At 42.8% G+C, this 24,020-nt stretch overlaps 1 protein-coding gene across 1 annotated transcript in view; it reads left to right on the forward strand.

The window, feature by feature from the left end:
• LOC134569258 (L-selectin-like) overlaps window positions 1-24,020 on the forward strand; it is a 178,689-nt gene that overhangs the window by 124,496 nt on the left and 30,173 nt on the right. The window contains exons 7-8 of the mRNA XM_063428173.1: window positions 2,394-2,579; window positions 20,959-21,144. Coding sequence (XP_063284243.1) covers window positions 2,394-2,579; window positions 20,959-21,144 — 372 coding nt within the window. The remainder of the gene's footprint in view (window positions 1-2,393; window positions 2,580-20,958; window positions 21,145-24,020) is intronic.

The following is a 24,020-nucleotide window of genomic DNA, read 5'->3' on the forward strand; positions in this document are numbered from 1 at the left end:
TGCAGATACGGAGTCTGGAATTAACAGACTGGAGAAGTACCTAGATTACAAGTTTAGCATGAAGAATTGAATTTCTACCTAAAGGGAAACTATAGTGCCAGGAAAGCAAAAGTTGTTTTCCTGGCACTTTAGCTCATTATAGGGCACTCCTATGGCAAGGCCCCCCACCCATAAGTCCAGCACCGATATCCCTCGACACTGGCACGGGCTCCACCCGCGCTCACATTAGTATTCCCCCCACAGGAAAACATTATATTATGGTTTCCTATGGGGTTTTCCGGTGACGCAGGTTGTCCTCATGCATAGTCGCCTAATGACCCTGAAGTCCCTCTACTTGCTTAGTAGTAGACAACCACTAGAGGTGGAGTTAACTATTGCAGTTAAAGTTAATTATTGCAGTTTATTAAAAAGGTCAAGAGACCAGGGAATATGTACCCAGATCACATCAATGAGCTGAAGTTGTCTGGGTGCCTATAGTGTCCATTTAATAATATATCTAGAAGCACTTGTGTTAAAATAACATGGCAGTCTGTATCAACTTGAACAGTATTCAATAGACCCTTGGAAATAAAATAAAGGAAGAAACAAGAAAGAGTTGAAATGCACTTTGCATGCTAAAAGCAACAGGGCATTGTTGACTAATTGTTGCTGTTGCTTAAGTTTCTAGAGAGACAGTGGGAGATACTCTGGAACTGTTTGCCGATTGTAACTGTACTGCGATCTGGTGAATCTTTGATTGGGTATTGCTCGGTACCTCGACCACCACTCAAGGCCTATTTGGACAGCAAGGGCGCTTGGTGACAAGTTACCTAGGGGCATATAATGTCCTCACCAGAGCCCCAGGCACCCTATTTGAGAGACCAGGACTAACTAGCGGCACATCTGGAACTCTGAGAAAGGCTGTGACCCAGTAAAACTTTAACACGCTATAACTTGTGCTCAGCGATGAGTTATTTAGGGACAAATAATGTATGTGGGGGTGCAGTCCAGGGGACCGGGTTTTTAGGGGACATTTTGTACATAAAGCCTATAGGTCTGTGAAAGCACAACAGGGAGTCTATTCTATTATTTGGGGATGATATAATCAAGACCACAGGCAGAGTAGCCCTGGGGTGGGACTATTGTAAGGGTCATTGCATTGCATGGATAACCACCTTGTGTGGGAATTCACATTTCAGTGTATAAATAGCTGTGTTGTGTACAATAAAAATGCATTGTATTCCTCAACATTCAGTCTCGACTAATGTGTGTAGAAAAGCTATAATTACTGCTTCACAGGAGAGAAGTTCTCCAGAGCTATAACCACTGCAGAGAGCTATAACCACGATAGAGAGCTATAACCAATGTACAGATCTATAGACAGTACAGGATCTATAACTACAGTGACAGGGTCTGAAGAGCTTCAGAGTCTCCTGATAGAAGCAAGAAAGCAGACTTGGTAGTGGTACTCATTGGTTGAATGAGTTACAACTACAGTTTCAACACTCCTGCTGCCTGACTATCAGGCAGGCACGGATTGGCCATCAGGCATGCCGAGTAAATGCCTGGTGGGCCGCAACGGCCATGGGCCGAGGCTGGCATGGAAGATCACAGGATCTCCCTTGCCGGCCCATGCAGGACAGCACCGGCCCTAAGAGGGACCACTGTCCCTTCACTGGCAAGAGGAAAGATTTGTACATTCATTCATGCCGGACAGCCTGCTTGTTTCCCTCTCACAAGCTCTGATATTATCAGAGTGTTGTCATGGTAACCTGCGTCAAGCAAAATAGAAAATCCAATAGTATAGTATGTACAATTACTATAGTACTCATTGTTTGTACATATTATATGATTGGATTTTCTATTTTGTTTTCTTCACATATACCTATTTCATCTTGCAAACAAGCTCCAAAGACCCTCCACTTATATCCATAGACGGGGATTATTCTGTCCAGGCCTCCATAATAGAGTTGAGACAGTTCTGAAAAGTTTGAGTGTGCACTTTTGCTCATGTGTACCCCTTTAATATCACCTAACTGTACTGCCCCATAATCTGTTTTTTGCTTTGTACCTCTAGATGTATGTACTAGGAACGACATCTGTATCGTATGTATATATAATCTTGAGCGCTGATCACCTCCTGTTTGGTATGTTCACATTGCACAATATCAAGCTTGAGCCATTAGATGGTGATGCATTGAAGTTAATAGTTTTTGGAATCTAAATGGTTAAACATTTCAGGGCTGGAAAATTATTTCCCTCACAAGGGTTTTATAGTCTCTGGGTAAGAGGCTAGCCTCTGCTACAATCCTGTTTGTTTTGTTTTTAATGAAATTTTTATGCCAAGACTGTCTTGTGTATAAAATTGGTTGCTTTAATTTTAAACATATTTCTTCTTACCTTCTGATTTCTAGCTGCTAAATGTGAATTTCTCCAGGATCCCACACATGGCTCAGTTGCGTGTGAGCACCCATATGGAGAGTTCAGCTATGAAACAACTTGTCATTTTGAATGCTCAGAAGGATGGATATTAAAAGGTTCTAATGTAACAAAGTGTAGATCCTTGGGTCAGTGGACAGATGTAATCCCAAAATGTGAAGGTATGTTTCACACAACCAATGAGCTCTCCTCTAATGTAAGTGATGATGGTATGTCTCTACATATGAAGACCAATATACACCTGGCTTTAATTACATCTTTTAAAACATCAATATTCAGGTAGGCATTGTATATAGAAAATGACGAATTGAAAATCCAAGCCACTAAAATATAATAAAATGGCAAACGACTACTATTGTTAATAACTTAATGAACATAAGTAAGAATAAAGTACCGATATTCCAAAATTGTTAGCACTTTAAGTCCGATCCCTTAGCTATGGGTTGCTAAAAGTAAAGTTACATTTAAATAACAGGAACAGATCAGCTCATCAATAAACTAATCAAGACATATCCAAACAAGGGAAGACCAAGAACCAAAGGCATTTTTAGCCAATCTCACAATCTGATCACTGTACAGAATCTAGATCTTGTACAGAAAAGCATGGAAAATCATTTTGCTGCAAGTGTAGTCAAATAAGATATTTGAGTGTAGTCATATAAGATGTTTAGGAAGTATGGTTCTCATTTGAAGAACAATCTCTTTCCATAATCCCTTAAAGGGGCACTGTAGGCCATTCTTCTTCCTCATTGCATTGGTTATAGTGCCTGGAGTCCTCTGACACTTCATTTCAAGCAGTATATAACTAATTAAAGGTATCTGGCTATCCACAGGCCAGACCTCACTGGAGGTGTGGCTGAAATAGAGTTTGAAGCAAAAACAAAGAATATGACCACTCTGAGAACAGACAAAAGCCTAGAGAAACTCAGTAGCTTGCCCTTCAGTAAATAACCGCTCAGCAACCCTAGATGATCACTTCAGCCTTCTTTGGGCCTCGTCAGTGGGGTGTAGCTGATACACCTCTAGGCTCATTAAGCACGGGGTCCACGTCTGGATTACACTTTTAACTTGAGGAGAGCCAAGTCAATGCATTGCAACAGACACAAAGAATATGAATATGGAATTTCGGCTCTGGACTGCACGAACGGTAAGATATGTTTTCTATGTAATGGCACAAGTGAGAAAAAGTTTTTAAAACCTGAGCTGGGATTTACCGAAGTGCAGGCTACTGGGTTTCTCTAAGCTTTTGTGCGTTCTCAGAGTTCTCATATTCTTTGTTTTTAAAACAGAGTTTGCACACTTTACACACTGCTTTTGGCCAACCATTTCATACTGGCATTGGAAACTGTGCAAGGGTGAAAGTAGTCAACTGACACTCTCAGCCAGGCCCAGACTGGGAATAAAAATTCTATACCAGCCCCATAATGCATCGCGCCAGCATAGTGTGCAGATATGGAAGTGGGAAAAAAAAAAACTTAAATCTGAAAAATAACACTCAGTCAATGCCAATTCATTTCCTATAGGAAAGCATTGGGGGGCTATTAAACATGTGTGGCAAAATGCTGTGCCTCACCGCACCAATCAGCATCTCTTCATAGAGATGCATTGCATCAATGCATCTCTATGGGGAGCAATCAGCGCCTCTATGCAGAGTGTGCAGCACTGGACTAGGAAACATCTCTAGTGGCCGTCTGAGTGACTGTCACAAGAGATGTGCCTAGGCAGCAATGTAGACACTGCCTTTTCTCTGAAAAGGTAGCATTTACAGTGCTCAGCCTACAGGGACAGGCTATAGACACCAGAACCACTACATTAAACTGTAATAGTTCAGGTGACTATAGTGTCACTTTAATGTGACGTCTTTCTCTCACCAATTGACTCTTAGAGGGAGTTAGAGGGAGAGCAGGAGACACAAGTGAAGATGCACTTTATTTGTGTCTTTCTTCCCCAAGCCCCTCTCATGTGTCTCTTAGCCCCAGCCCCATTGTCTCTTTCTCCCTTTCCCCAGCCCTTCTGTGAATCTATTTCCAAGGCCCCATCACATTTATGTTTGTCTTTCCCCACAGCTCCTCTGTGTGTCTCATTCTCCCCTTTCCCAGCCCCTCTGTGTGTCTCATTCTCCCCTTTCCCAGCCCCTCTGTGTGTCTCATTCTCCCCTTTCCCAGCCCCTCTGTGTGTCTCTTGTTTGTCTTCCTCGGCTCCTCTGTGTGTGTCTCCTGTTCCCCTTTCCCAACCTCTTTGTCTCTTTTTCCCTACACACCTCCGTGTGTCTTTTTACTCCCCAGCCTCTCCATGTGTCTCATTGCCCCCACAGCCCCCCATGTGTCTCATTCCACCCTCGCCAATCTTCCATATGTCTTAGTGTGGTGGAATCTCGGTAAAAATAAATTTAGTAGGCCGAGATTACCACGTGGCATGTGTACGTGCATATGCTGACGTATCGGTCGGTTGGTTGCACGTGGCAAGATACGATCAGTAGTGTACGGAGCATGTGCGAGAATACAGGATGTAGTATTCCCCTCCTCCATTGTGCTGGACAAGCCATGCGGTCAAGCAGGAAGTTAATTCTTATTTGTTTTGATTGGTTAAGAGAATGTGCGGGTGGAGCTTAATATGGGAGGAGTTATATGCCTATATAAGGAGCCTGCACTATTGTCCGGGGCTCAGAACTTGTTGTATTTTGGTGACATTAGTCCCTCTGAGTCCCGATCGGTGAACCGAATAAAGAATCTCTTCCTTCCTGAAGAAACCTGTGTCCATCTCTCTGTGCTTGGCTTCCGTCAGTTTCTCCGGTATCATTTGGTGCATTGGCCGGGAAGCTCATCGTTCAACGGTAGCTGAGAAGCAGAGGCGTGAGACGGTCCATGTTTGCCCACGTTCTCTACGGCTGCACCCCTGAACTTCTGCGTGGACCTCCCTTCATCTCTGCGCCACTGGTCTGTTGTCCAAGAGATCATCGGCCTCTACGTAGTAAGTGCTGGGGTGTCCCCGTCGATGAGTGTGAACTGAGGTTCAGGAACGAGGAGGTAAGATGACCGCTGTTTTAGACGGCGGACCCACTAGGGGTATACCGATTGTGCGGTAGGCCCATAAGGGGTTAATCTGTGTATGGAATCTGCCCCCTCTGTCGGAGGGAAGGAGCGAAGGCGCACCGCTCAATCGAACGCTCTTTAGTAAGACCGTTTGATTTGGTTTGGAGTCAGGCGGGGTTCTGTGTAAATAGCCCTAGCCGGACACCGGTGTCTTGTCTAGACTAGCGTTCTAGGGTGTACAATTTGTTCGCTAGGTCGGAGGGACCGGGAGACTAAGCGGCGTCTGTGTAAATTCGGTCCGCTAGCTCTCAACCTATCTTGGCTAAGTGGGAAGGCGTGTAAATTTGGAACCCACTAGACTATTGATAGAGTAGAAAGACTAAAAGGGTTCTGTTGTAAATTCCGCCCTCTAGTTCGCTATATGTGGTGCTTGGGCAGTGTGGCTAACCAAAACGGATGTAGATAGTTTTAGGTAGTCCATCAAGGTACTGGCCAATAGATTAGTTGGGATTGTATATGTGTTAAAGATTGTTTAGTAACGTGTATATCTTGTTAGATAGCGTGAGCTCTGCCGTCTAGCGAGAGTGCTAATAGTGTGTTGCTGTATTATAGTGCACGGTACCATAACCCTGTATATTTACTGATACTGTATATAAGTACTAATAATTGTCGTCTATTGCATGTCTAACACCATAACCACTAATAATTGTATTGTGACCTTAAATTGTGCTTTGACCTATGCTAACCGTACTGTAACTGCTATTTGTAAAAGACGATGTTACTGGGGTGTGTTCTAGACGGGTAATTCATATATAGAGAATTATAGCGTGGGTGACGGTATAGTTTCGCCAAAGGGCATAATATTGATTACTTAGTGACTGGTGTAACAGCTGTGTGTGTACGGGAATTCCCTGAGTGTTTTTATTGTGTTACTGTGTACGTTTCACTTGGTAACTGTACCACGTGGTGCTGTTGCCGGAAGAAACGGGTGTGACTGTTGAATAGAGTGTGTGTATAGCATTCGTTGTCAACGACGTTCCATTGATAAGTATGGGCGCGTCGGAGTCGACGATTTTGGATCCCTTAGGATGTATGGTAAAGAATTTTAAAAAGGGATTCACAGTATGTGATTTTGGGGTTAAAATGTCTCCTGCCCGTTTGATCACTTTGTGCACTAGGGAATGGCCTACTTTGGTTGCGGCATGGCCGCCACGTGGCAGTTTAGACCCAAATCTGGTACAGCGTGTACACGTGGCTGTATCAGGTAGGCCTGAACTTTACGGACAGTTTCCATACATTGATTGTTGGAGGCAGGCCGTAAACGACTTGCCAAGATGGGTCCGAATATGCCACGAGGAGCAATGTCGCCTCATGGTGGCCAGGACTTGTTTGTCCACTAGGACCACGGTTAAGCCCATTTTGGACACGCCCCCTGAGTCCGAGATCCCTATGCCGCCCCCTTATTTCCCTATAGAGGAAGGTGATACAAGTACAGGAAGTACCTCCTCTAGCTCAGAATCCACCCCACGCCGTAATAAACCTCCCCTTCCGACACCAGCCCCCGTTAAGTCCATCTATTCCGATTTGGCGCCATTTCAAGCTTCCGGTCAGGCTTCCTCTAGCCCGGCCCGGAATATTTTATTCACCGGCCTTCCCCATAATGAAGCTTCTCTATCCCCACGCCTTATTACCCCCCGACCGGAACCTCTAACCGACGCCCCTCCACTAAGCCCTATACTAACCCGACAACTGACTGGAACTCAAAAACCTAAACATTACCAGATGCCTCTTCGTTTGAATCCTGGGTCAGCCTATCTTAATGCTTTAGGTCAAATGGTGTATGCTGACCCAGTCTTCGTATATGTCCCGTTCACGACTACCGATCTCTTGAATTGGAAGACCCACAATTCCTCGTATACTGAAAAGCCACAAGCCATGACCGACCTATTCACCTCGATAGTCCAGACGCATAATCCAACTTGGGCTGATTGCCAGCAATTATTAATGACATTGTTTAATAACGAGGAGAGGACTAGGATAAATCAAGCGGCTATTAAAGCGCTGGAGGAAGAAGCCCGTACTTTAAACCAAGCAAATCCAGCAGCATGGGCCGCAACTCATTATCCTAATACCGATCCCGACTGTAATGTTAATGGCGCAGATATGGTTCGACTAAAAGCCTATAGAGACGCTATAATTGCTGGCATGAAAGCCGGAGAACGGCTGGCATGAAAGCAGGAGAAAGCCGGAAAGACGGTTGAGGTGATTCAGAAAAGTGATGAAGCGCCTAGTGTCTTTTCTGACCGATTATTGGAGGCATACCGCTTGTATACCCCCTTTAATCCGGAAGACACTGAGAATTCCCGAATGGTAAACTCTGCCTTTGTCAGCCAAGCTTATGGAGATATTAAGCGCAAGCTACAGAAGTTAGAAGGGTTTGCAGGAATGTCCATCACCCAACTAATGGAGGTAGCAAATAAGGTGTACATGAATAGGGAATCAGAAAGTAAGAAAGAGGATGAGCGCAAGATGCGTAAAAAGGCGGATATGCTAGCGGTAGCGATCGCAGGCGTAGATAGACGGGGCCCAGATAGAGGCGATAGTAGGTGGAATAGGGAACCCCTGAGTAGGAATCAGTGCGCGTATTGTAGAGAAGAAGGGCATTGGAGAAGCGAGTGTCCAAAAAGAGAGCAGTACGAGAGAGACTTACCCAGGGCAGGTTATGGAAACTTTAGAGGCAGAGCGAGAGGTAGAGGAGGTCCCGGAGGGAGTAATAGTGGTAATAGAGGAAGTGTAAGAGAAGATAGATACTATCCCGCAGCGCAAAGGTCCCGCGATAGAGAAGATAGGGACTTTGTAGAATTGGCTGACACGGTCATGGAGAGCTATTGATACCGACCGGGCTCCATCCCCCTTGGTCGAGCGGAGCCTATGGTCGATGTATCAATAGGGGGAAAAAGGAGTGCATTCATGATCGACACTGGTGCTGAACATTCGGTGGTGACTGATCTGGTTGCTCCTCCATCTGGAAGAACTATTACCGTAATAGGAGCAACTGGAAGGAGTGCTGCAAAACCGGTTCTTAAAAGTCGACTCTGTACATTGGGAGGCCACGTAGTAAAACATCAATTCCTTTATATGCCTGAATGTCCAGTCCAATTGCTGGGACGTGATATGCTATCCAAGTTACAAGCGCAGATTACGTTCCTACCAGATGGAACAACATCCTTAAAGTTTAATGGACCTTCAGGTATTATGACATTATCCGTACCAAAGGAAGAAGAGTGGCGACTTTATACAGCGTTGACTAGCCAAAACCCTAAGAGTGATGAATCCTTATTCAACATACCAGGAGTTTGGGCAGAGAACAACCCACCAGGAATGGCCCGCAATATTCCACCCACTCGAATCGAACTAAAGCTTGGGGTTTATCCAGTGAGCCTACGGCAATATCACATCCCGCAGAAGGCTAAGAAAAATATTCAATCTTATCTGGATAAGTTCATACGGTATGGTATCCTTAAATTCTGTACTTCCCCCTGGAACACCCCATTGCTGCCTGTTCAAAAGCCCGGTACAGATGAGTATCGTCCTGTGCAGGACTTGAGAGCAGTCAATGATGCGGTTGTTAGTATACACCCAGTTGTGCCCAATCCGTATAACCTGCTTGCTTTAATTCCGGGCGGGGCTACCTATTTTACAGTCTTAGACCTCAAAGATGCCTTCTTTTGCCTTTGAATTGCCGCAGAAAGCCAATGTATCTTCGCTTTCCAATGGGAAAACGCTGTAACGGGCTCAAAATGCCAGATGACTTGGACAAGACTGCCCCAAGGGTTTAAAAACTCACCGACCCTATTTGGTTCAGCTCTAAGTCAAGATCTACTGGATTTCAAGTCCATCCCAGGAGAGTGTGTATTATTACAATATGTAGACGACTTGTTGATAGCAGCAGTCACAAGAGAAATATGTCAGCAAGCCACACACGATCTACTACACATTCTCTGGAAGGCAGGATACAAGGTGTCTAGGAAGAAGGCCCAGTTGTGTCTGCCAACTGTCAAATATCTGGGATTCCATATCTCTGAAGGTCAAAGAATAATGGGGCCAGAGAGAAAAGAAGCTGTGTGCCAAATACCAACACCCAAGAATAGAAGACAAGTGCGAGAGTTATTGGGGGCAGCAGGCTTCTGTAGGATATGGATTCCCAGTTATGCGATATTGGCAAAACCTCTGTATACAGCTATCAAGGGTACAGAACACGACCCCTTCCTATGGACTCAAGAACAGCAAACGGCATTTGAAGATGTGAAGAGGGCTTTGATGAGTGCCCCAGCATTAGGTCTACCTGATCACACACGACCATTCTACTTGTATGTACACGAGCAAAGAAGAATGGCTGTGGGAGTATTGACACAGTACTTGGGATCATGGCAAAGACCTGTTGCCTACATGTCTAAGCAACTGGACGCAGTGGCCAGCGGTCTTCCACCTTGTCTAAGAGCCGTAGCTGCAGCCGCACTGCTGGTAGCTGAAGCCCATAAACTCACTCTTGGTCAAGAACTTTATGTACGAGTTCCACATGCAGTACAGACGTTGTTGGATTACAAAGGAAATCATTGGTTTAGTAACAGCCATATGACCAAGTATCAAGCAATGTTGTGTGAAAACCCAAGAGTGCATTTAGAGACTGTAAATACCTTAAATCCAGCTACCCTTCTGCCGCAACCTACTGAAAGTCAACATGATTGTTTGGAAGTAATGGATGAAGTATTTTCAAGTAGACCAGATCTTCGTGATTTTCCCATCCAGAACCCCGATGTCCAATATTATACAGACGGCAGTAGTTATGTGAAAGAAGGGATTCGCTATGCAGGATACGCAGTAACAACGATAGATAAGGTGATAGAAGCTCGGCCACTGTCAAAAGGAACATCAGCACAAAAGGCAGAATTGATAGCACTAACACGAGCGTTACAATTGGCTGAAGGTTTAAGAGTGAACATCTACACGGACTCCAAGTATGCGTTTTTAACCACTCATGCCCACGGAGCTTTGTATAAAGAAAGAGGACTATTGAATTCAGAGGGCAAAGAAATCAAGTACGCAGCTGAAATACTACAACTATTGGAAGCAGTATGAGAACTGAAAGAAGTCGGTATTATACATTGTCGAGCGCATCTGAGAGGAGATGGTGATGTAACCAAAGGAAATCGGATGGCAGATAGTGCAGCTAAGCGTGCCGCTGAATCAGGAAGACAGGAATATGTGGAACATATAGCTGCTCTTATTCCAACTCCACTGTCTCAATGGACTCCGGTTTATACAGCTCAAGAAGAGGAGTGGTTAAAGACTGAACCTGGAAAGTATTTGGAGAACAAATGGTATCAGTTAGAAGATGGGAGAATAGTTATTCCAGCATCATTAGCGGTAGAAATCGTCCAAAACTATCATAACGGGACGCATTCTGGAAGAGATAGTACAGAAGAATCTCTCAGAAAACATTTCTACATACCAAGATTGTCCAACTTAACTCAAGCCATTGTTCGAAGATGTGTAACGTGTGCTAAAAATAATGCAAGGCAAGGACCAGTAAAACCACCAGGAGTTCAGTATATGGGGTGGACTCCCTATGTCCGATCTACAAATTGACTATACAGTAATGCCTAAATCTGGTGGACATCGCTACCTACTAGTAGTTGTGTGCACCTATTCAGGCTGGGTAGAAGCATGTCCTACTCGTACAGAGAAAGCAGGAGAAGTTGTGAGATTCCTGCTACGAGAAATAATACCCCGATATGGACTACCCTGCTCTATAGGATCGGACAATGGTCCAGCTTTTGTTCATCAGTGCCTACAACAACTGACTCATATGCTTGGTATAAAGTGGAGACTTCATACGGCATATAGACCTCAGAGTTCTGGTAAAGTAGAGAGAATGAATAGAACTATTAAGAACCAGTTGGCAAAAATGTGTCAGGAAACCCAACTTAAGTGGAACGTCCATTTGCCTATAGCTCTGTTGCGAATTCGCAGTACACCTACCAGAAGGATGGGTCTCTCTCCTTTTGAAATCATGTATGGGCGTCCACCTCCCGTACTTGGTAACTTAAGGGGGGACTTGAGTCAGTTGGGAGAAGGAATTACCCGGCAGCAGGTTGTAGAGTTGGGTAAGACTATGGAGGAGGTACAGAAATGGGTACAAGATAGATTACCTGTGAATATTTATCCCCCAGTTCATAGTTACCACCCAGGAGACCAAGTGTGGATTAAAGAGTGGAATAATGTACCGTTAGGGCCCAAGTGGAGAGGTCCTTATGTTGTTCTTTTGTCTACCCCTACAGCGATAAAAGTGGCCGAAGTGACTCCGTGGATTCATCACTCCAGGGTTAAATCAGCAGCGGTGGATTCTTGGCAAGCTATATCAGATCCAGAGAATCGCTGCAAGATCCGGTTAAAGCGCACGACTCAGTCGGAGTGACGAGGAAAATTGTGGATTTCAAATTTTATTGTTTCAGAGATTGGTAAGTGAGTGTTAAGACGGCCATAATAAAGCCTGTCCGCTCACCAACGTGAAATTTAAAAGCCAGGAAAGTCTCGAAGGGACCCCTGTGAAGACGAGCAGAACTCCATTCCCTGCAGCCCTTACATCCTGGAAGCTGAGGTGCCATCGCACGGACGAAGACTGAGGATGCAGCCGACGAAAGATGTATTTGTGATAATGTTTATTTATATGTATTTTTATATTCAGGAAGGTAGAGGTACCGACACTCCTAGCTGTGAGGTATGCATTAAGACTACAAGAACAGGTAACCATATTTCCCAGACCCTAATTTGGCATTCGCAATATGAGTGTAAAGGTGATGTGTCTAGGTGTAGATACTTAAATGTAGAGTATAGTGTATGCCATTTAGGGATAGGAGAACCTAAGTGCTTCAATCCAGAGTATCAACCCCGTACAATTTGGTTGACTCTCAGGAATGGAGATCCTCAGGGGACCCTAATAAATAAAACAGTGTTAGAATCCGTACATTCTTCGGGTGTTCTGCTATTTGATGCATGTAAAGCAATATCAAGTGGTAGAAAGCCGTGGAATGTATGTGGGGATCTTAGATGGGAGAGAACGTATGGGTCTAATGATAAATATATATGTCCCAGTAGTAAAAATAAGTATGTGAGTCCTAGATGCCCAAATAGGGATTATAATTTTTGCCCATATTGGTCTTGTGTGGGGTGGGCAACTTGGGGACAGACAGCAGACAAGGACATGATTGTGACTAAGTTGCCTACCAATCCATACTGTAAGTCTATGGAATGTAATCCAGTCCATATTCTTATAAACAATCCTGACCAATTCTTAGATAGATATGGTAACTTATTTGGGTTTCAAATATACGGGACGGGTTTAGACCCTGGGACAGTATTGTTTATAGGGATAGAGACCGATATGGTAACCTCCCAAACTCATCAGGTATTCCATTCGTTTTATGAAGAGATGAGTATAGATAATAAGATCCCCCATAACGCTAAAAACCTGTTCATAGATTTAGCTGAGAGTATTGCCGGTAGTCTTAATGTAACCAACTGCTATGTGTGTGGAGGTACTAACATGGGAGACCAATGGCCTTGGGAAGCAAAGGAGGTAATGTCCGGTTCTGAGGCAGTTGAACAATTAATATCTTCACAAGCCGATTATCAGATGAGTGTTAGAGGTAAATCTGAGTGGAGATTAAAGACCTCCATCATAGGTTATGTTTGCATAGCAAGGAAAGGAATGATGTATAATACTTCTGTAGGAGAGTTAACTTGTCTAGGGCAAAAAGCTTATGATGATGATACAAAGAATACAACTTGGTGGTCGGCTTCAAATGTCTCAGAACCATCTAACCCGTTTGCAAGATATGCCAATTTAAAGGACGTATGGTTTGATTTATCTATCACATCTAGTTGGAAAGCCCCAGCAAATTTGTACTGGATCTGTGGTAAGAAGGCCTATTCGGAGTTGCCACAGGACTGGGAAGGGGCATGTGTGTTAGGTATGCTCAAACCATCCTTCTTCTTGTTACCTATTGAAACAGGTGAGACTTTGGGTGTTAAAGTATATGATGTGAGTCATAGGAAGAAAAAAGGGACCCATAGAGATAGGCGCCTGGGAAGATGATGAATGGCCTCCACAGCTTATTATAGATTACTATGGGCCAGCCATGTGGGCAGAGAATGGTACCTTCGGATATAGAACCCCAATTTATATGCTCAACCGCATTATAAGATTACAGGCGGTGGTTGAGATAATTACTAATGAGACCTCACAAGCGCTCAATCTTCTAGCGAAGCATAATACCAGGATGAGGACAGCAGTGTACCAAAATAGATTAGCCTTGGATTACCTATTGGCAGTAGAGGGAGGTGTATGTGGGAAGTTTAACCTGAGCAATTGCTGTCTTCAAATAGATGACGAAGGGCAAGCAATAGCTGAGCTTACTAGCCATATGGTTAAACTAGCGCATGTGCCTCAAAGTGAAATATAAAATGGTGAGAGCACTCTAAAATATTTAAAAGTTTTTACCAATACTTCATAGGGCTTATTCCTAAAAATGAGATAAAAAGACCATAGGATAATACAGTAAAACACTAATATTAAAACACCTCTTTTTTGGTCAAACTCACATTTGTCTGAGTCACTTAAAAGCTGACTCAGACTAAACAGCAGAGAAGAGCATCTGTGTTGGTGGATATCTGTTCAGAATTCGGGATACTTCTTTTAGTGCCACACGGTAACCACTCCAAAAGACCCAGGATGCAGGATCACTTTAAGGTTACTTTATTTGCACATAAATAACAAATTCTATAAAAAACAAGATAAGTCCACCAAGAATATCGCCACCTGACGCGTTTCGGCGTTACAGCCTTCTTCAGAAGCGGTGATTCTGCTCTTCTCCATTCCGTTGCTTTTAAATCTAAAGTTTTTGGCGCCGTTTTCTCTCCCCTCCGGTAAAGTGCTTCCGCATTCGTCATCGGTACTCGACAGACCTGTTCGGCGCATCTGTTTGGCATCCTTGCGCCATGACGTCGGGACGTGATAGTAATCCCAGGGGTTGCCGGCAGCCATCTTTAAAAGTCCGTTTGTAATACTATTTGCCAGGACTGTTCGTTCCAAAGTTCTTTTGGCAATAAATTCAATATTGTGACATATATTTACACAAATATTCGCCTAAATAAGTAGGTTAATTAGGTTACTTCCCTCTATATAAATAAGTAAAATGGTTAAATTACACAAATAAAACTTATATATAGTACAAATTTATACCATTTCGGCTTATGATGGATATACCCCAATCCTCCTAACAGAGAAAAGGGGGGAAAAAAAGGGGGGGGGAGGAAAAATTCAGAAAAAAGGGAGACATATTAGATGAAATATCATTAATATATTTAAAAATATTAAAAAATATATTTTAATTTTTTTTAAAAAAAAAAATATTAATTACAAACATTAAATACACGAGTTTATTTCAAAGTCGGCATTTAAGCCATTGGGTATCAGGGTATCTACATTAAAAATCCACCTCATCTCACTTTTACTGAGGAGGTTTTCTATGTCACCTCCTCTCCAGTGGGTTTTAACTCCTTCTATTCCTATAAATTCTATTCCACTGGCATTGCCACCATGGGCTTCCAAAAATGTTTGGATACACTGTGTTGAAGAAATTTTCGATTAATGTTATAAATGTGTTCCCCAATACGGATTTTCAAAGCTCTTGACGTTTTTCCAATATATTGGTATCCGCAGGGACACGTAACCATATATATAATATTTTTGGAATTACATGTTAAAAATGATTTTATCTTATATTCTTGTTTATTAGTGAATGAGGTGAATTTCGTAATACTCTTATTTTTATTAGTTCTTAAAGTGCACCCTCTACATGACATGCAATAATAAAAACCATTTTCTCTTTTAAAAAACATTGACATTGGTTTATTATTATTACTATTTTCTTTGTCTAAAAAACTCGTAGTTAAAACCTGTTTAAAATTCTTTGCCCCTCTGTATATAATCCTAGGTTTATTACTTAAGTATCAACAGATTTCTTTATCTTCTTCTAAAATATGCCAATTCTTATGTATTATTTTCCATAAAGAATTACTATTTGAACTAAAATTAAGGACTAAAGGTATTTCTTCATTTTCCTCCATATTTTCCTTATTTTTGTGTTTTCCTTTCAACATATTAATCCTTGGTTCTTCTTCTATTTGTGCACATATTGTTTTCAGGGAATCATAGTTATAGCCTTTTTCTACAAATTGGTCAATTAAAATTTTAGATTGGCATTTAAATTGATCCAGGTCTGTACAGTTCCGTCTCAATCTTAAAAACTGGCCTTTTGGTATATTGGTAAGCCATGGTTTAAAATGACAACTTTTAAGATCAATAAAACTATTTACATCTACTGTTTTAAAAAAAGGTTCTACTCTTAATTAGGTCATTTTCTACATAGATGCATAGATCTAAAAAGTTGATTTGGCTTGGGCTAATTTCATAAGTTAATTTAATATTCCAATCGTTCTCATTAAGGCTATTTAAAAAGTTTAAAAGTGATTCTTCTGATCCCTTCCACACTATAAAAATATCATCAATATATCTTTTGTAGAGGATCAGACTCGCCCCGATATTCGATCTTGAAAATACCTCCAATTCTTCCCAATATGCCATAAAAAGATTTGCATAACTCGGAGCGAATCTGGTCCCCATTGCTGTTCCTTTAATCTGTAGATAAAATTTATTCTCGAACCAAAAGAAATTGTTTAAAAGGATCATTTTAATACCTTCCATTAAAAATTCTATTTGTTCTAATTTTAAAATAGTATCTTTCTTTAAAAAATGTTCTGTAGCCTCACACCCTTTCTCATGGTTAATAATGGTGTAGAGGCTACTCACATCGCACGTTACCATAAGAAAATCTTTTTCCCATTTAAAATCATTAAGAATTTGTAATAAAGTCACATATAGCGCATGTGCCTACTCAGGTATGGAAAGGGTACAATCCAAGTAGTTGGTTTGGTAACTGGTATGAGCAGTTTGGAGGGCTTAAGGCATTGGTAGGCGGAGTCATACTGATTTTAATGTTGTGTCTACTCCTGCCATGTCTTATTCCCTTAGTGGTTAGGTCTGTGCAAAGGCTGATAGAAAATATAGCAGAAAGGAAGGCTGCAGCACAGATAATGGCTATATATAAATATAAGGCTCTAGATCAGGGAGAACCAATGCAGGAAGAGGAGTGTTGAGGGATTCACATCATAGGAAAAGTCTGGTCTGGTTCATGGTAACCTGAGGCGTATGCAAACCAAGGTTAAGTGATGCCTCAAGTAATTGTGAAATATCAAGAGGCATCAAAGGGGGGAATGTGGTGGAATCTCGGTAAAAATAAATTTAGTAGGCCGAGATTACCACGTGGCATGTGTACGTGCATATGCTGACGTATCGGTCGGTTGGTTGCACGTGGCAAGATACGATCAGTAGTGTACGGAGCATGTGTGAGAATACAGGATGTAGTATTCCCCTCCTCCATTGTGCTGGACAAGCCATGCGGTCAAGCAGGAAGTTAATTCTTATTTGTTTTGATTGGTTAAGAGAATGTGCGGGTGGAGCTTAATATGGGAGGAGTTATATGCCTATATAAGGAGCCTGCACTATTGTCCGGGGCTCAGAACTTGTTGTATTTTGGTGACATTAGTCCCTCTGAGTCCCGATCAGTGAACCGAATAAAGAATCTCTTCCTTCCTGAAGAAACCTGTGTCCGTCTCTCTGTACTTGGCTTCCGTCAGTTTCTCCGGTATCATTAGTAGCCCTGAAATGTGTCCCATTAACCCCCAGCCCTCCATGTGTCATATTAGCCCTCCCTCCATATACCCCTCCCAGCTCTCCATGTGTCCCACTAGCCCTCCCTCCCAGCCCTCTGTGTGCTCCTATAGCACCCTCTCAGCCCTCCATGTGTTCCTATGCCCCCTCCCATGCCTCCATGAGTCTCTATACCCCCTCCCTGCCCTGTATGTGTCTCATTAGCCCTCCCATGTGTTTCAGTAGCACCCCCAATGTGTCCCATGAGCCCCCCTGTGCATCCCATTAGCCCACCAGCCTTCCATGTGTCCTATTAGCACTCCCTCCCAGCCCTCCACATGTCCCTATAGCCCCCTCCCAGCACTCAATGTGTCCTAATGGGCCCCCTTCCAGGACCCATGTGTCCCACTAGCCATCCCTCCCAGCCCCCATATGTCCCATTAGCCCCCTCCCAGCCCTCTATGTGTCCCTATACCCTCCTCCCAGCCCTCTATGTGTCCCATTAGTTCCCCCCCAGACCTCCATGTGTCCCCCTTCCAGCCCTCCATGTGTCCCTATACCCCCCTCTCATCCCTCCATGTGTCCTTTACCCCCTTCCCAGCCCTCCATGTGTTCTTATACCCCCCCAGCCCTCCATGTGTTCCATTAGTTCCCCCTAGCTCTCCCTGTGTCCCATTAGTTTCTCCCCTCAGCTCTCCCTTTCTTCCATTAGTCCCCCTCAGCTCTTACTGTGTCCCATTAGAAACATAGAAACATAGAATGCGACGGCAGATAAGAACCATTCGGCCCATCTAGTCTGCCCAATTTTCTAAATACTTTCATTAGTCTCTGGCCTTATCTTATAGTTAGGATAGCCTTATGCCTATCCCACGCATGCTTAAACTCCTTTACTGTGTTAACCTCTACCACTTCAGCTGGAAGGCTATTCCATGCATCCACTACCCTCTCAGTAAAGTAATACTTCCTGATATTATTTTTAAACCTTTGTCCTTCTAATTTAAGACTATGTCCTCTTGTTGTGGTAGTTTTTCTTCTTTTAAATATATTCTCCTCCTTTACAAAATGATTTCACTCCTAAATTTCAGCGAATTAAGCAGTGAGACTGCAGGAACATATTATACACAAAAACTGCTTCTGTGAGGAACTGACTCTGCTGGGTTCTCCCCCAGCTCTCCCTGTGTCCCATTAGTCCACCCCCAAGCCCCCATGTGTCCTTTTAGTTCCCCCCCCAGGTGTCCCATTAGTTCCTCCCCAGCCCCCAGGTGTCCCATTAGTTCCCCCAGCCCCCAGGTGTGTCCCCTGCCCCAGGTGTCCCATTAGTCCCCCCGCAGCTCTCCCTGTACCAGTATGGAGGAGCTACTGCCCAATGTACCCGGTCTGACAGGAAGCAGTCATGTGATCTCTGTGAGCACTTCCTGTCAGACCTGGTTGGGGAACAGAAGCTCCTCCACTCGCGGTCTTCCTGCTCGGCCACGCTATACTCTGTGACCGGCAGGAGGCGAGCACCATGCTGTGCGACCCGCAGGCCGGTGCGCAGTAAGTGGCCACACATCGGCCCGCAAGTATGCCGGCCCACCGGGAAATTTCCCAGTATCCCGGTGGGCCAGTCCGGCCCTGCTCTCAGCCAATTACAACCACCCATTGATGCTCAGGCTAATATTTTCTCTTTAGCCAAAGCAGCAAATAGAGACTCTTGCTAAAAAACGTTTATTGCCAAATGGAAGGGCAGTGCTATGGGATTCCAGACACTATAACCACTTCAATGAGATGTTGCATTTTCAGGGGCTTGAGTATAATTAAATGTTACAGAAAATATAAGTTTACAACATCTGGCAAATATATATTTCCCAAAATCTAAAAACATACTTTTCATTAGTTGTGTCCTCTGTGGCTAATGAAGAGCTGCCCCCTTTTTGCCCAGGACTTACGTCCTTTAGCTTTAAGGCTCTATTAGTTAAAGTGTTGTTTTAAGTATTGTTTTTTTAAGTGTCCAGTAAAATGACGACTTCCCATACAAAGCTATTGTGAACTAAAATTTGTATCAGATTCAGACAGCCATTGAATGAGTTTTACTGGAGTTATATTCATAGATGTTACTAGATGAGGCTTGGTGGGCTGAAGCACCAGAAGGGGGAGTCTTTAGCCCCAGGTCTCTACAGTTACTGGAGGGGGCAATAGGGTATACCTGATTTATATATATATATATATATATATATAATTTTATATCCGTCGGCTGCTTTTGAAAGCTGCCACCTATTCTAAAAAAGATCAGTAATATAGTGCACCACCAGGGTACTTAAGGTGGACAGTTGGTGCCCCCAGGTGGCAGTCAGGAGGGAGTGCTGGAAAACAGAACTTTGCTGCACAGCCCTCTAATAGTAAGGTAGCATGGTGGGATCAGATTGACTACCTGAAAGTTCAACATGTGTGTCACAGACCCCTATTACTACATGGACAGAAATTACAACAAGAAAAAAAGGGCATTTAGTATATATTTTCTTTTGGTCTGAGAAGGCACATCAGGGAGTCTACCTGGTTGGTTGCGGATGGTGCAATACAGAACCCAGAGGGGCACCGGGGTGGGACTATGGTAAGGGACATTACATTGCATGTAGGACCCCTGGTGTATTAATCCACATTGCTGTGCATAAAAAGCTGTGTGTTCAAAAAGCTGTTCTCTATATCGCCCTACATTCAGTCTCGGCTAATGTGTGGGGAAAACTATGCATAGTCACTGCTTCACAGGAGAAAGGGTATCTCACTGCAGAGAGATATGACCACAGCAACCTGGTCTAGGGTTGCAGAGCTGTACAGCTACCCCAGTCAAGGTGACTGGGTCTGAAGCGCTCCAGGTTCCTGATTGAAGCTAGGAAGCATATTTGATGGAGGTACTTAGCCAATCCTATGAGGAAGCATTGTGATTGGATCAGGCTACCACTTCTGCTGATGTCAGCAGGCAGTGGGCAGTTCTAAAGGAAACAGGAACAAAGTAAGCAGCTGCAGTCTTGAATACAAGTAAGATTTTACTATATTTAGGGAGGCATGAGAGGACCAGGGGGGCTAGATGGTGGTTTTAACCCAATAGGGTCAGGAATACATGTTTGTGTTCCTGACCCTATAGTGCTCCTTTAACCACATTGTTGCCTAGTTGTAATGTGTTACATTGTTATTGATAATTGATAATTTGTGAGGATAATTTGTTTGACCACAATGTATGTTTGCTTAACAAGAGAAATCTACTACAGTAATGCATTAATCCTTTTTAGGTGACTTTTTATATGATAAAACTTGTCTGTGTTGTTGTAAGTATCTTGGTTACTTAGGTTATTTTCAGTTTTAACTTATCTTCTTGCTATTTTTTCCATTTATGTTTTTTTTTTTTTTTTTTTTAAACAATTAATAAATATTATATTTTATCTACTTAGCTGTATTTAACTAGGGTTATCCCCCATTTTTTTTTTTTATATATAAATTTGGTGGGCAGCCTTGTATTATATCATTTTGTAAGAGACAGCATTTGAGTTTTAGTGGACTGCTTTGTAAATAGACCTTAATTTGTTATCACACTGTATTACCGTTAAGCCTTTTTTTATGCATAAGGTCAAAAACACATGAATATGTCATACGTTAAATCACAACTGATTTCCTGATTTCTTTTTTTATTTTTATTTTCAGCGGTGCAATGCAAGCCTCTAGAAATCGCAAAATATGACTTCATTAACTGTACGCATCCTTTTGGAAATTTTACCTTTGGGACAGTGTGTGAGTTTACCTGCAATAAAAGTGGAATATTGGACGTGTCCAATAAAACTGAATGCCAGGCGTCAGGAGAATGGTCGGAGGACATATTTCTCTGTGAAGGTACGGATATTCCACTTATATTTCCAGAACATGGAAGTAAATATAATGTATGTACTGTATATCCTTTAATAAAGAGTTCTCACAGCAGAGTCACGGAAAGGGGGTGTGTGATCCCAGAGCACAAGCAGGGGGGGGGGGGGGCAATCTGGGCTGTGCATTAGCTGACCCTTGCTAAAGTGCACTTTAGCCCAACTCTCTCATCATCATGCGGCAGAACTGCTATATTGAGAAGAGAAGATTAACAAGTTCATCCCCACCACAGCACCTGGAAATACAGTGTATAACGTGTTTATCCAGAAATGGTACCTCGAGCAAGGTTCATATAATACAAACAGGACTTACTATATTGCAAGCAGAAAGTGGATGGAAATTCGCATACACTTGGAGAATTGGTAATATCTGTATCATTATTACAGAAAACATGAGTGAGCAGGCAAAACACATTTATTTTATTTCTTGAATATTAACAGAATGGCACAATGATAAAACAAAACATTGCAACAAAGAAAAAAATTATATAACCCCTGTTCAAAAGTCTGCATACCCTTAGTTCTCAATACGTCCCCTTTAGGATTAATGACAGCGTGCAGCCTTTTGTAATAGTTGTCTATGAGTTCCCTAATTCTTGTAGGTGATATAGCTGCCCATTCGTCTTGGCAAAATGCCTCCAAGTCATACAAAGTCTTGCATGGTTGCATGGCTGTCTTGCATGAACTGTACGTTTGAGATCTTCCCAGAGTGACTTGATGATATTAAGGTCAGGAGACTGTGATGACCACTAAAGAACCATCACCTTTTTCTGCTGTAACCACTGGAGGGTCAACTTGGCCTTGTGTTTAGGGTCATTGTCATGCTGGAAAATCCAAGAGTGCAGAAGGATGCACATTGTCTGGCAGTATGTTCTGATAACATGCTGCATTCATCTTGACATCAATTTTCAAAAAAAAAAAGATTCCCCATGCCTTTAGAGCCCTCCACCTCCACCCCCGCCCCCCCACAAAAAAAAGGAAAATCAGTGTGCCCACCATGGTTCAGTGGGGATGGTATTATTTCACAATAGGCCCTGTTGACCACTCAACAAACATAGTGCTTATGGTTGTGACCATAAAGCTCTATTTTGGTCTTGTAACTCCAAATAACATTGTGCCAGAAGTTTTGAGGTGTGTTGGGCATATTGTAACCACGCTTTTTTGTGGCATTGGCGCAGTAAAGGCTTCTTTCTGGCAACTCGACCATGCAGCTCATTTTTGTTCATGTATTGTTGTATTGTGCTCTTTGAAACAACCACACCATCTTTTTCCAGAGCAGCCTGTGTTTCTCCTGAGGTTACCTGTGGGTTTTTCTTTTGTATCCCAAACAATTCTTCTGGCAGTTATGGCTAAGCTAAACTCTTTTTTTGGTCTCCCTGACCTTGGCTTGGTATCAAGATGTTCCCAAATTTTCCACTTCTAAATAAGTGACTGACTGTCATTTTCAAGGATATCTTTTTATATAATTTATAAAGTTCCATTACCTTGTTAGCAGGTCTTTTGACAGTTCTTCTCTGCTCCCCATGGCTCAGTATCTAGCCTGTTCCTAGCCTGTTCAGTGCATCCACGTGAGAGCTAACAAACTCTCTGACTATTTATACACAGACACTAATTGCAATTTAAAAAGCCACAGGTGTGGGAAATTAACCTTTAATTGCCATTTTAACCTGTGTGTGTCACCTTGTGTGTCTGTAACACAGCCAAATATTCAAGGGTATGTAAACTTTTAATCAGGACCATTTGGGTGATTTTTGTTATCATTATGGTATAAAAAGGAGCCAAACAACTAGGGCTTCATATGATCACTATCTTTTAATAAAATACATGATCAGTCATATTTTCAAAATCAGTGCCAAAATGTCACAATTTCTGCTAGGGAACACAAACGTTTGTCAGTATAATAGCTAGTCTTAAAGCAAAACTGTGGGCACCATAACAACTTAATATTAATTTACACATATGTTAATAAAGATATGAGGATTATATGTCATGTGCGTAGGTAGAGGGTAACTGTGTATGGGCATAAACCTGACCCTTGATAAGCCCAACATGTGCTTCCCATGAAACACACCAGACTTGCTTTGGATTAAAATAGGCCACAGCTTTATGAAAATATAAATGTATAAATCTTTAAACTTTAACTTTATAACATAAAACACTATATACATACACAGTGAATAGATACATCACTGAGTACTACCTTGCCAACCAAACATAACTTAAGGGCAGCAGCCCTCTCCCCCCTCGGTCCAACCAGCACAAGGCCTTTTCTTGGGCCTACCATTGTGTAATGCTAAGCACTAGCAGGTTAATTGGCTCAGTGGGCACATCTGCTGGTCCAACACCCGGTTGACAAGGGCCATATACCGTCTCAAGATCCGCTGGTTTACCCCTTAAATCAGTGGGGCCCTCTCACCACTACAGCCATGGCCTCCTTCAAAGCATTCTGCAAAGCTAAAATAATTAAATACAGCCCAACATCCATCAGGTGGACTCCATCACTACGAAAATAAATAGAAGTATTACGCTCAAAGATGCGATGACGCACCATGAGCCCCCCCCATTCCCTTCACACCCTCTTATTGAGCTCCCCCATTCCCAAATGTGACACCCTCTTATTGAGCTTAATTCTGCCCCGACGACAGATCACTCTGGGCCGGTCATAATCACCAGCCACAGGCCAATATCCATTTGATCCCAATCCACGAACGGGCGGACTAGCAACCGCTGGCTAAACTGTTCATCATAACGTCACCAGTTTAAGCCCCCATACACCCGACATGCTGTCCATATAGTATCCTGTTAACAAAACAGGACTGAGCATTTATCGAGCGCCTTTTCCCCTAT

This window comes from Pelobates fuscus, chromosome 7, assembly GCF_036172605.1.
Source record: "Pelobates fuscus isolate aPelFus1 chromosome 7, aPelFus1.pri, whole genome shotgun sequence".
In the NCBI taxonomy this organism is placed as follows: domain Eukaryota; kingdom Metazoa; phylum Chordata; class Amphibia; order Anura; family Pelobatidae; genus Pelobates; species Pelobates fuscus.